This window comes from Mytilus galloprovincialis, chromosome 7, assembly GCF_965363235.1.
Source record: "Mytilus galloprovincialis chromosome 7, xbMytGall1.hap1.1, whole genome shotgun sequence".
NCBI lineage: Eukaryota > Metazoa > Mollusca > Bivalvia > Mytilida > Mytilidae > Mytilus > Mytilus galloprovincialis.
The window spans coordinates 32,272,320-32,285,471 of NC_134844.1; the positions used below are offsets into that span (position 1 = coordinate 32,272,320).

Here is a 13,152-nt window from a genome sequence, read left to right on the forward strand (position 1 = left end):
AAATTCCTACATAACATGAATTTTCTTAATTATTTGCCTGGTAAAACAATCCTGATTTAAAAAAAAAATAATCAATGAAAACGTTTTCTTTTTAAAAAAAATAATCTAGACCCCGACCAACTTTAAATCATTGAAAGTTGGCAACGGCAACATAAGAGCACGTATTTCTTTTTCAAACATGATGCACATTTTGTAAAGTTTTTTGTTAGAGATTTTTGAAATAATGATATAGTAAACATTTTCCATAAAATCGGGATTGATGTTAAGATTGTGGACTTACTTATACGTAAAAATAAATAATATGAATTGTAATGTAATTATAAGTCACTGTTTAAGAAAAATTAAATAAAACCAAATTCTTGGAATTTTATATTAACGTTAGTATAATAGTCTTAGTATTAAAGTGTTGATAAAATAAGATTATGAAAAGAAAAATAGCTTGCGATATACTACCTACATCATTCACATAATCAAAGACAAATCAAGAAGCATTTGAATATTTATTGAGGGAGCGAAATTACCAAATTACAACAAACATATACAAACGTGTAATTGGGGAAAAGAGACAGAAACAAGAAACGAAATATTTACAATTTCACTAGCAAAGATAGGAGACGTCTTCTGGCAGAGAGAGCGTTGCTTAATTTTAAGAAATAAAAGAAACTGATTGTTGAAGGCCGTACAGTGACCTATAGTTGTTAATTTCTGTGTCATTTTGATCTCTTGGGAAGAGTTGTCTCATTGGCAATCATATCACATCTTCTTTTTATATATTTAAATCATTTTACAAGACATCAAATTGTCATTTTGTGCTATTGTTGCAGACAATTCTTCGCAAAAATAAAAAAATGTTCATGTATCTAAAATTTTGTTTTAATTCAATGGAATTTTGCATTTGCACCGGCTTGAAAAAATAAAACCATATAAAGAAGCAACTTCGGACATCTCTTTACTTTAAGCGGCATTTTCAAATGAGTAGAATATAAGGTCAACGTTTGAAACTTTCCGTGGAACAACGTCAAAATCGTTGTTTTATTATTAGGAACGTCGTGTAACGCTGAGTGGCACCAATACCGTGCGTAACGTCCATAAATTTTAGTATTCAGCTTTCCGTTAGTGATATAGATATCAAGATCGAGGAAAGGGCAGTGGTCATTGTTTGTATTAGCTTTATTTAAAGTAAGTTCAACAGGATAAATGTCTTATCAAATTCCATTATGTTACCTTTGTCTTGTTAACATTAATTTTAAGTTTCCAGTTTTCACAATATTGAGAAAAACTATTTAGAAGTAATTGCAAATCTGTGCTTGACTCAGCGAGTAAAATCGAGTCGTCAGCATACAATAAGACAAATATCTTAAAATAAATATCCAGTTCATCTTCTATATCAGATGTAATTGAATGTATACCTTTTAAATCACTATTTTCTAAAAATTCATGAAGATCATTTTAGTATAAAGAAAATAATAAAGGAGAAAGATGTTCCCCTTGGCGGACCCCAATATCACTAACAAACATGTCAGATGCTTCATTATTATGTACAACTCTTGATTTTACATCTTTATACAAATTTTTTACAATTCTGAGAAATTTACCAGTTATCTTATTTAAAACAAGCTTATACAGAAGCGAGTTTCTTTGAACAAAGTCGAAGGCTTTTTCAAAGTCAACGAATGCACAATGTGATTTTTTTCGTTTGACACATAGCAACTCAAAGAGTGCATACAATGAAAAAACAGACCCAGAGCGACTGATGAAGTAAATTCAATTAAGAAAATAATAATAATAATAATTGATAATAATAATAATAATAATAATAATAATTAATAATAATAAATTATAAATATCCAATTGAAAATCAAAATAAATCAAAAATGAAAAATATTTAATATATCATACAAAACAAAATAAAAACACAATAAATACAAAATAAAATATTATAAAAATTGGCGTTACGGGCAACATGCTTATGATTGATATGTACTTAAAAAATAAATAAAATACATATATCAATCAAGAAATTAAATTCACATTATTCGAGCATCTATCGCTGCAACTGCAATAGACGATAGAGTTTAGATGTATAAATTTGACTTCAAATAACTTAGATTATAAGGAGAAAGTTACGAGTCGCTTGGTTATACATCTATCAGAAACATAACTCGTAGAGTTTTGAATGAAACCTCAAACAATGTGAACTTAATAGCAAAGAGAGCCTTTAAAACAGAGTATTGGCAAGAGCTTGAAGCATAATTCGAAGAACACTTGTTACTTCGAAATATTATACCTCTCTACGCGTGACATGTTGAGCGCTGGCCCATCCCATGTCAAACATAGGTAACTCAAGTATATTAATACCTTAGTCCTACTCTTAAATTTTATACCTGCATGTTGAGCGCTGGCCCAGCCCATGCTTAGAGGGTATGGGCTCACTTTGCAACCTGAGACGGATAACCTCGAGTGAAAAAACCATTTGCACACTAAATCATGTATCCAAAAGAACTGTCAAATGGACAAACAAATGATTAGTTCACCCGAAGAGAGGGCTGCCTAGTTACCCTTTTTATTCAGGGCTGCCTGAGAACTCAGGTAATAATTTTGTGACAAGTAAAGAATGGGTAAAATCCATTATTACATTGCCCTCATAGCACGTTACCAAAGCACAAACCACAATCTCGGAGGTGTAAAGGGGCGGTTGGCGGGTCAATAAATACAAATAAACTTGTTACAAAAATAAACATGTATATCTATCCTATACAAAGTTTCAACTGCTACTATAACAAAATTTCTGATAGCTATAGACGATGTTGGGAAGGAGTGACCTCCAGTTTGACGCGTCTGATTTATCAGATTATAACATGACAAAGTAGAATTTTAAAACACTGCGGTTAAACAATTGCAGACATCATAAATAAGTCAAGAATAAGAGATAAAGATACAAATGGCAGCTGCAAGGAAATAAACACTTACATAAACTTTAATTAATGAACATTAATACGCATTAAATATACTGTTTAAAGATGTCAATGTTACCTACAAAGCTTGAATTAACGTTTATTCAAAAGCAAGCAAGCCTACCAAAGTTTTACTCTACACGCATCAGGAAATTAGTCCACTCATATTGTCGGGTGCTTCGGGTATAAGATTTATTTTAAATATCTGTCGTAAATTGTCAGTTTAAAGATTTATTTTTGTTAGGGAGCGTAGGTTCCAACTACCTCAGGCACATTTACCTAAGTTACTTAAATTTGACTATTATTTATGTCCCTTTTGTTCATATAGCTCTACTCGTATTTCGTTACGTTTTACATCCTTCAAATATTCGTGGTATTCTAAGTTTTCTAGTCTACCAGTTCTTTTATTGGTGGTTGAATGATTGTCGATTTAATACAGCTTAAAAATAATTATTGTTTGGCCTAATTTGCCGTCTTTCCTTTATCAACTTAATCTTGATCTTGTTGTTTTCCAGACTTCAAAAATATAACTTTTGTATACAAATTTTACGGTTTGAAAGTTCAAATAACAGTATATGGCACTCATATCACTTCTTCCTATATCTAGATATGGAAAATCAGATATGAAACTGAACATAAAGGTTTTAGCATAAATCAAGAATTTGACAAAACGTAAAAATAATGTAAATTAAAAACCAATTGTTCAGATAACAATTGAAGGTCTTTCCTCTAGTAAAGATCCATTTTGATATTAAAATATGAAAAATCAACATATAATGTTAGTTCCTATGGCTTTCTGATGTATTAATATGAATTTGAAGCAAAGGTCAAAATCAAAACGTCCAATAAGCCTATGACCTTGACCTAAATTTCAAGGTAACAAACAAAGGACCTTACATCAAAAGACCCTAGGTCTGTAATTTTGTATGGTTAATGAGTTATATTACTTTACGGGTAATACTGAATAAAGAATGGGTGAACATTTCCATTAATTGTCTACGTTCCCGTTCAACCAAAATATATAAGTAACGACATGTCGCAACTAACAATTTAGTAAAAATAATTTGTCGATATGTTATGCAGTTTTTTAAAATTAGTGAAAATAAGCCAAAAATAAAAATTTTGAATATGACCTTGACCCTTGACCTTGACCTTGACCTTATTTTCATTTTTTTGGACCAAGGATCTCAAATCTAAAGATCCTAGGCCTCTATCACTTATGATTTACCAGTTAGAAATGCAAATCACTTATAACAAATACGTAAGGGGGAATAACTCTCATATGGAGTCTCCGTATAGCTTCAGTCTTAATAGCCAACCTAATCCTGAAGATGTAACGAGCAATTTGGTAAAATAAATTTTCGTAATCTTTTACGGTTGCGATGGAGTAGTGACCACAAGCAAAACAGTGTTTGGGGAGATAACTCTTACAACGTAAAGTATTTGGTTACGCTGTTGTCAGTTTTTAAAGCGTATAAACTATACGATATCATCTTCCAAAAATCTAAGCGACAACTTATGAAACAACCATACTTTGCAAGAAAAAAATTTGGCGGAAGAAAAAAAAATATATAAATCAATTGTTAAAAAAAACCAATTGTTAACGGTCTTTCCCCTCTGAAACATGATTGATTGGTTTTTATTGATTTATTAATTGATAGTTTTAATTGGTTGGTTGGTTGGTTGGTTAATTAGTTGATTGATTGATTGATTGATTGATAGCTGGAAAGATAAATTTATACCCTCACGGAACACTGATTTTTATAGTTCGTTCTTATGTTGTACTGTTATACCACTGTCCCAGGTTAGGGGAGGGTTGGGATCCCGCTAACATGTTTAACCCCGCCACATTATTAATGTATGTGCCTGTCCCAAGTCAGGAGCCTGTAATTCAGTGGTTGTCGTTTGTTTATGTGTTACATATTTGTTTTTCGTTCATTTTTTTACATAAATAAGGCCGTTATTTTTTTTTTTTTTGAATTGTTTTACATTGTCTTATCGGGGCCTATTATAGCTGACTATGCGGTATGGGCTTTGCTCATTGTTGAAGGCCGTACGGTGACCTATAGTTGTTAATTTCTGTGTCATTTTGGTCTTTTGTGGATAGTTGTCACATTGGCAATCATACCACATCTTCTTTTTTATACGTTGTAAAGGAATTGATAGCGTAGTTTCCGTGTTTAAACACTTGAGACGTAGCCTCTAGGAACACATGAAAACGGCATTGAGAGCCAAGTGTCCGTGTTCAAACACTTGAGACCTAGCCTCTAGGAACATGTGAAAACGGCATTGAGAGCCTAGTGTCCGTGTTTAAACACTAGAAACCCAGCCTCTAGGAACACGTAAAACAGGCATTGAGAGCCTAGTGACCGTGTTTAAACACTTGAGACCAAGCCTCTATGAATGTGAAAACGGCACTGAGAGCCTAGTGTCCGTGTTTAAACACTAGAGACCCAGCCTCTAGGAATACGTGAAATGGGCATAGACAGCCAAGTGTCTGTGTTTAAACACTAGAGACCTAGCCTCTAGGAACACGTAAAACAGGCATTGAGAGCAAAGTACCCGTGTTTAAACACTTGAGACCTAGCCTCTAGGAACACGTGAAAACGGCAAAGAGAGCCAAGTGTCCGTGTTTAAACATTAGAGACCTAGTAGCCTCTAGGAACACTTAAAACAGGCATTGAGAGCAAAGTGCCCTTGTTTAAACACTTGAGACCTAGCCTCTAGGAACACGTGAAAACGGCAAAGAGAGTCAAGTGTCCGTGTTTAAACATTAGAGACCTAGTAGCCTCTAGGAACACTTAAAACAGGCATTGAGAGCAAAGTGCCCGTGTTTAAACACTTGAGACCTAGCCTCTAGGAACACGTGAAACGGCAAAGAGAGTCAAGTGTCCGTGTTTAAACATTAGAGACCTAGTAGCCTCTAGGAACACGTAAAACAGGCATTGAGAGCAAAGTGCCCGTGTTTAAACACTTGAGACCCAACCTTCTAGGTACACGCGAAAACGGGTCTGTGAAACATTTTAGTTCTATTAAAATTATGACATTTGTAGGAACATGCAAGGATATATGCACGCCTACAAAAAAATCATTGCGTAATACTCTCTTTATTTTTTTTTTTTAATAGGGCTTTCCATAATGTGTGTCTTATTTACTTATTGATCTTATTGTGTGTTCATTGTATTCAATTTTGTAAAGTTTAAAGGAAATCGAACCTGACTTGCATGGTTTTAAATGTACGTACACATTTTTTTTTTTCGAAAAGGGGAAAACCCCTATTTCATTTTAGGTCAGGGTTGTCAATAAGATTTACAGTAGGAGGCTAAATAATAAAAGTAGCAGGCAACACTGGCGGACGGCGTAGCCGTTCGGCGCGACGAGCTTGCTGTACCGGATGCAGTGATTGTGACGTCATCAAGCTGATATAGTCAAAAAGAGACGTCGTCCTGAGCACACCTATGTATAAAGAATGTGAAAACGGATTTAATTTTCTTTCATTTACAGGTCATTGATGTCGGATCGTGCATGCTTTTTTCGTACACGTATCAACGGAACACAGATTTGTTTTTTAATACATATTTGGAAGTTTGATTCTATGATTTTGCTACTATTTACGAACTTTGGATTGATTTCTATGTCATTGATTTTAATTTCTCAATCCAGATTGGAACGTTAAGCGGACTGCACGTGATTTATACTGCTAACGGAAAATAAAGTTTTTTGGTTTATTTTACAAGTAAACTATTGTCCAATCGCTGACCGCTGACCACTGGCCAACTCTTTCATTGCATGCACACAAAAATAATATTAATGCTGGTGTTATAGTACGGTTCATCATAACCTTTTGGCTAATATGGCCGTTTTTACACCCCAAATTTCACTCTTGAGTACAGACTAACCTATGCCTCTGCAACAGTTTTAAGGGATGGCAGGAACTAGATATATAAATTTTAAATGCATTTTATGTTTTAGAAAATTATAAACTTTTCTAGATTTTGACTTCCAGTTTTTTTCGTTCCTGCAGAAGGTGCAAAAATTAACTAAGTAGTGAAAACGATTGAGAAGCTCCCCTCATATAATCAATGTTGTGAGTAGTATTGATTTAAATGGACAATGGATGGACAATAGACACCTGTAAACAATAGGTGATTTAAACTGTGTAACTGAGTGGACCGTATCAAATGAAACTCGGGTGTTTGTTTATTTTGCTATCTTCTGCAGACTGAAAAAAACTGGACATGAAAATCCAGTTAAGTTTTTAATTTTCTGAAACGTAGACATCGTATAACTTTTATATATCTAGTTCCTGCCATGCCTTAAAACTTTCCTGGATGTACCAGTTTGTCTGTACTCATAGTAATTTTTTAGGTGTAAACACGGCCATATTTTTCAATTCCTTATGATGAACCTTTAACAAAACGTTTATCGATCAATTTTCAGAAATATATGTACATGAAATGGAGCAGATATTTTATTGTGCAGGAATAGATTTGTATTTCGGAAAGAAATTTATTCATAAAAAAGACGGATTAGCATTTTTATAATAAAATAGAAATGGGATTCCTAAAAAAAAAAGGGGGGAGGGGTAGATGGGTAGATTTGGGCATTAGATGATTTACAAAGATAAATTGCATGTACGCATCATGAGAGCTGTAAAGTTTGAAGCTATAATTAGTCAATTAGTGGATTTTTCCATATCAGTGGCATGAAAACCCCCAAAATATTACATGTATTTTTTCGACAAAATTTCACAACATAAATAATGTCGCGACTAACATTTTGCTCACATTTTTTTTCAATGTTACCCCGGACTTTTTTCAGAGAAAAAGCAGTTTGAAGTGAATGCCATTATTTAGAACATGACCTTGACCTTTGTCCTTGACCTCATTTTTTAAGTTGGGACCCAAGGACACCAAATAAAGCGGTTCTAGGTTTATACGCCTAAAGGTTCATGAGTTCATATGCATATCACTTATCTCAAATGTAAAAGGGATAATAACTCTTATATGGAGTCTCTGGATAGCTTCGGTCAAATTAAGATCCTAATCCTGAAGACGTAATGGGCAAATTGGTAAAACAAATTTGTCGTAATCTTTTACGAATACGGAGGAGTAGTGACCACAAGAAAAACAGTGTTTGGGGGAGGTAACTCTTATGTACCGTAAAGTATTTGGTTACGCGGTTGTCAGTTTTTAAAGCGCATAAAATTTACGATATCATATTCCAAATATCTAAGCGACATCTTGTGAAACAACAGTACTACGCAAGAAAAATTTAGGCGGAAGAAAAAAAAAAATAGTCAGAACGAAATCAATAGGTCTTTTCCACGGAAAGTTGGAAAGATCTAATAATAATCGGAACAAAATCAAAAGGTCTTTCCACGGAAAGGTGGAAAGACCATTGTTTAAAATGTCTACAATTCAAAAGGTTCAATACCAATTTCATGCATCTATAAATATGTCAATAATGCACTTCGACTTAATTTAAATAGAAGATCAACACTTAACAAAGGTAAAGTATTATGATTTACGATCGTCTATAGCTATTTAACAGGTAATGTAGGTCACTCATTTAAGGTTTATTTAAACAGTTAAGCTATTTTAATTTTTAAATACAGTTATAAAATTCTCTCTGGAGGTACATTTCAGTAGTTGACAACAAAATGGCACAATTTATTGGAAAATGGAAAGGTGACGCAAGCTCATACACAAATTATGATGAATTTGCAAAGGCATCTGGTAAGTTTAGTTGTACTGTATATTATTAAGCTTTTTTTACTTTTTATTTCGAGCTCCATCTCCATTGGTTCCAACATTTTTTATTCTCATCCCTTCTAAGATGATTTATTTAAAAAAAAAATAGGCATCCAAAAATTTTCCAGCAACCTACCCACTTCAGCAAAGATTATTGTTCGGTGTCTGATTACCCTAAAAAGGGTCTAGATGCAATTTAATTTTAAGGTTTGCTTGTCAACATACACTGTAATATATATGCCTGTGGAAATAATATTCCAGAATACCTTTCCCATTTGGAACTTACATCATAAAAGAACTTCCCTATCGTGAGAAACTGAAGAGAGGAGCATGAATTATTATTCGGTTTGCATTCAATTTCTTTTCTCTTATTCTTTGGCAGTTTAACCCTTTTTGTGCCCATTATATTAAAGGAAAAAATAATCAACGTGTGGTTGCCGATGATCTCAGAAGATGATTGACTGAGGATCATAACATTTATCAGCTCACTGAATAAATGGAAATGTGCTCACAGATTTAAAAAAAAATGGAATTTAACAGACACTCGAAGGGGGATTTCGTTTGTTGAAAAAATGAAAATGTATTTGATAATCCTTAGAGAAATATGCTATCTTCTGCTGCTTAAGTGCTAGATTTTTTTAGTACTGAAGATAGAAACACCCAATTGTGTTGTAGTCTGTAACATGGTTACTTCTGGATTATTGGATTTATCCAAACTCGATAGTTAAACGAGGCTATTTCAAATATTACTTATATACCTGAAAGTTTTTTTTTACCCAGTATCATAATTTTAAAAAGAATATTAATAAAACAGTTCAATGCAATGTAAATAGTTATTAGCATACATGTTTATAACTTTGTAATATGTTTTTACAGTGTCTCATAAGTCAATTTGTTTGGCTGGGTGTTGATTATTTTAAATATTGTATATGTTTTACTGTATATTGTTCAGATGTTACGGAAAGCCGTAAGGGGACACACAAAACATTAGAAAATATTTTTTTTAATTCGAGATCACGATTAAACATTACTGTTTTACCGAGATCTCGATAAAAAATATATCGTTATCTCGATAAAACGAAATTGTTATATCAAGATCTCGGATTATTAAATCGTTATCTCGGATTATTAAATCGTTATCTCGGATTATTAAATCGTTATCTCGATTTATTATATTGAGATCACGATTTATTATATCGAGATCTCGGATTATTATATCGAGATCTCGGATTATTATATTGTTATCTCGGTTTAATTCATAAAAAGATAAATATATACATATTCATTTGTGAAATATGAGAACACACCTAATAGAAATATGAATATTATTGCTTCGTTAATTTGTTTATTTGACACAATTAAAGACCGGTTTTGAATGCATTGTAAAAGGTATCTGTTTCTCGGCAAATGACATAATTCCTAACATTTTCTATTCAATTTACCAAAAAGATCAAACAAATATCCAAGAATTTACAGATCGAAAAGTTTTCAATTCGTGACCAAACAAATCTCAGAACATATTTATAATTTTAAGGCGTCAGAAACGAATTTCTTGATTTAACTTTATCAGGATATCCGGGTTCATGCAATGCATAAGTATTGAAAATATGTGATGAATAATTACTTTAGAATTAAAAAAATGTTGTAAAAAAAAATAAGGGGTTTTATCAACTACTTTTACATGCCCTTAAAAAGGAGCCAATGTAGGGCAGGTACACGATTCGAATATTGTAAACAATCCTTTAATAATCTATTTAAAAAAATATTTCAAGATCTTACATGAATAAACACAAAAAAAATCAAATGTACTATTTATATACAAGCAAGGAACTTTAAATATTGTTCGTTTGCGATTTTATCATTAAAGGTAATAGAAAAGTACTGAGTATCACTCGTATTTGTCATATAACAATTTGGTTCTACGTGACCACAAGTTCATCCACAAACAAACGATTTTACTGTATTCACTCCTATCATGCCTGTAAACTTTTCCAACTATCCGGAATATCTTTAAAAGTCGGGTTACATGTTCCGCAACAACGTTCTCTCGATATTTCCTAATTGTTTTGTAAATTTCTGCATTAGAAATTAATCAGTTACCCATTTGCATTATTGAAAGTACATAAAATTAAAGCTCGGGATCACATACTGTTTTTCGGTATATCTGCAGATGCGGATAGGTCAACGTATATGATACGGTTAATACGTCTTTAAATGACCGACCTCTAATTGGTAATCGAATTTAGAATTCGTTTTTTCCCCGAATAGTGCATGTACATGTTTTACACGTTTAAAGTCAGATTACAACCTGTGCGGGCTTTAGCACAAACGATAATGTTTATTGGTTCAGCGAAAATGGACGTCACACTATGATCCCAAACATAAAAATGAACCAAAGTTAATAGAAAAACATACAAGACTTATAAAGTATAGACTTGCCCTTCAACCTCTATATACATGTCCAATTTAACTTTGCTAGGGTACTCATCTTGATATGCAGCATATTTATGATTTTATTAGATTAATATACTAATTCTCATTCTCAAGGCATTTTGATATGAATTTGATAGTTTTCTTAATCTATTTAAGAAATACCCAGCGAATATGTTGAGGAGTTTAAAAATGCTAAATTTGAGGTAGAATTCAAAAAAGATGGCGACATGTGGAGTTGTGAAATTAAAAGCACAGCTGGCCCAGATAAAACATACAAATTCAAGTCTGGAGAGGAAGTGACAGAAACCGATATGTTTGGAAAGGGAGTAAAGGTAACGGCATGTCTCTGATTTTGTAACAAGTCCTATGTTTTGCAATGAGAATAATTTTTTTTTAAACTTACATATTATTTTCATTTTTGCTGTATTTGGCACCATATTGATTTCCCTTATAATTATTCATAAAACCAATTTAATGCAAACAAATGAATATAAAATGTCGTGGTAAAAGACCAGTCCTTACATACATGTTGCAGTCATTTCATTTCCAGCCTACCATAACATGATTGGACGGCATTTTATTTCCTGTCTGTTTGTCTTTTTTTCAAACTTTTGAATTTTGATAGTTCATCATATAGACTTAAAACTGAGTACATACGTTCATTATGATATGAATTCTTTATATGTTATGCCAAATTAGAGTTTTGATCCAGTATAATGGTTCACTAAAACAGTTCAACGTACAGTGTGAGCTTTAGGCTTGTTTACTTATAAATATTGTTTGTACTAATTTTAATGAAAAAGTCAACGCTGAATTTTCAAAAAATTATCGTATCTTATATATGCTCTTAAAATAAGTTTTGTTTGGTGTTAGAAGTAAAATAATGTTTTTTTGTCTTTTTATTGATTTCAAGTATACAATCACCGTCGATTCTGATACAAAAATGACAGAAGTGGAATCGGGTGAAGCCACTGGTTGGAAGACATTGACAGTAACACGGGTAGTTACTGGCAAGAACATGCTAGAGGTATAGTATTTTGGTTTCATAACCTATGATATGTCACAAATATCGTTAAAATAAAAATAAATTAGTAAATGAAGGATTTAAATAATAATACGAGGAGATTTTATTGGTTTTCCTACTGTGTTTCTAACACTGTATCGGTACCGTTGTTTGGAGTGTATCAGACCCGAGGGGTAGCAATCGTTTTATATGTCATTGCTTCGACAGTGTAATGAATATTTTTAATATATTCATGTATTTTGCCTGTAAATTACTAGTTCATAAAATTATCATATCATTTTGCTTGAATTAATGTCTTTTTCCATAGATGAATTGTCTGTACTCTTTAGGTCCTTTTTGGTTTATATGCTCTCCATCGGTTTTGCTTTTTAAATTTTGTTCTCGGTCGTACCTTATCAAACTTATTCCATAGGTTTGCGAATGATACAACAGTTATCATAAAAAATTTATCAACGAAACACTGTTAGGGACATACTTAAATCATAATTCCTCATTTCCATTTGATATTTCTAAATTCTATGTTGAGTAAATATGGAACGGAAATATTTTATTTTGAAACAGAGAAATGTCAAGTTGTAACTGAGAAATGTAAATTTTGAAATTAGAAATTTTAACAACAGAATGTCCCTACTGGTTTTTCGTAGAAATATAATTCTAAACCCGTCATCGTTTTCATTTGACTGTTTTTTTAAGCAAACAATTATCATTTTCTACACAATCAATAAATATTTTTATTATTGCTTTCCAGACAATCAAACTGGAAGATGGTACAGCAATGACAATGTCGTTAATCAAAGTATCCTAAAGTAAGATAGACCAGGACATGTTATAAGACGGCTGTTTTGACATTATAGGTTAATAAGTTGTTGAAAAAATTGAATAAAAGAACAAACTTGTCCTACGATTATTGTATATATTACTATGCATTATGATTTTAGCTACATGTATTCTATTTATGTAAACAAAATTAAATATATATCTTTTGTCA

The 13,152-nt window shown here is 32.3% G+C and overlaps 1 protein-coding gene across 1 annotated transcript; it reads left to right on the forward strand.

Annotated features, from left to right (window-relative positions):
- Positions 1–8,524: 8,524 nt before the first annotated feature.
- LOC143082782 (fatty acid-binding protein type 2-like) lies at positions 8,525–13,152 on the forward strand. The gene is made up of 4 exons (XM_076258636.1): positions 8,525–8,692; positions 11,297–11,472; positions 12,054–12,167; positions 12,913–13,152. The coding sequence occupies exons 1-4, from the start codon at positions 8,617–8,619 to the stop codon at positions 12,967–12,969; spliced, it is 423 nt and encodes a 140-aa protein (XP_076114751.1). The 5' UTR covers positions 8,525–8,616; the 3' UTR covers positions 12,970–13,152.

Bases quoted from the DNA above. Each gene is read 5' to 3' on its own strand.
- LOC143082782 (XM_076258636.1), top strand. From the start codon at position 8,617: ATGGCACAATTTATTGGAAAATGGAAAGGTGACGCAAGCTCATACACA. The intron at 8,693-11,296 runs GTAAGTTTAGTT...AATCTATTTAAG, and splicing joins TGAATTTGCAAAGGCATCTG to AAATACCCAGCGAATATGTT. The intron at 11,473-12,053 runs GTAACGGCATGT...ATTGATTTCAAG, and splicing joins TGTTTGGAAAGGGAGTAAAG to TATACAATCACCGTCGATTC.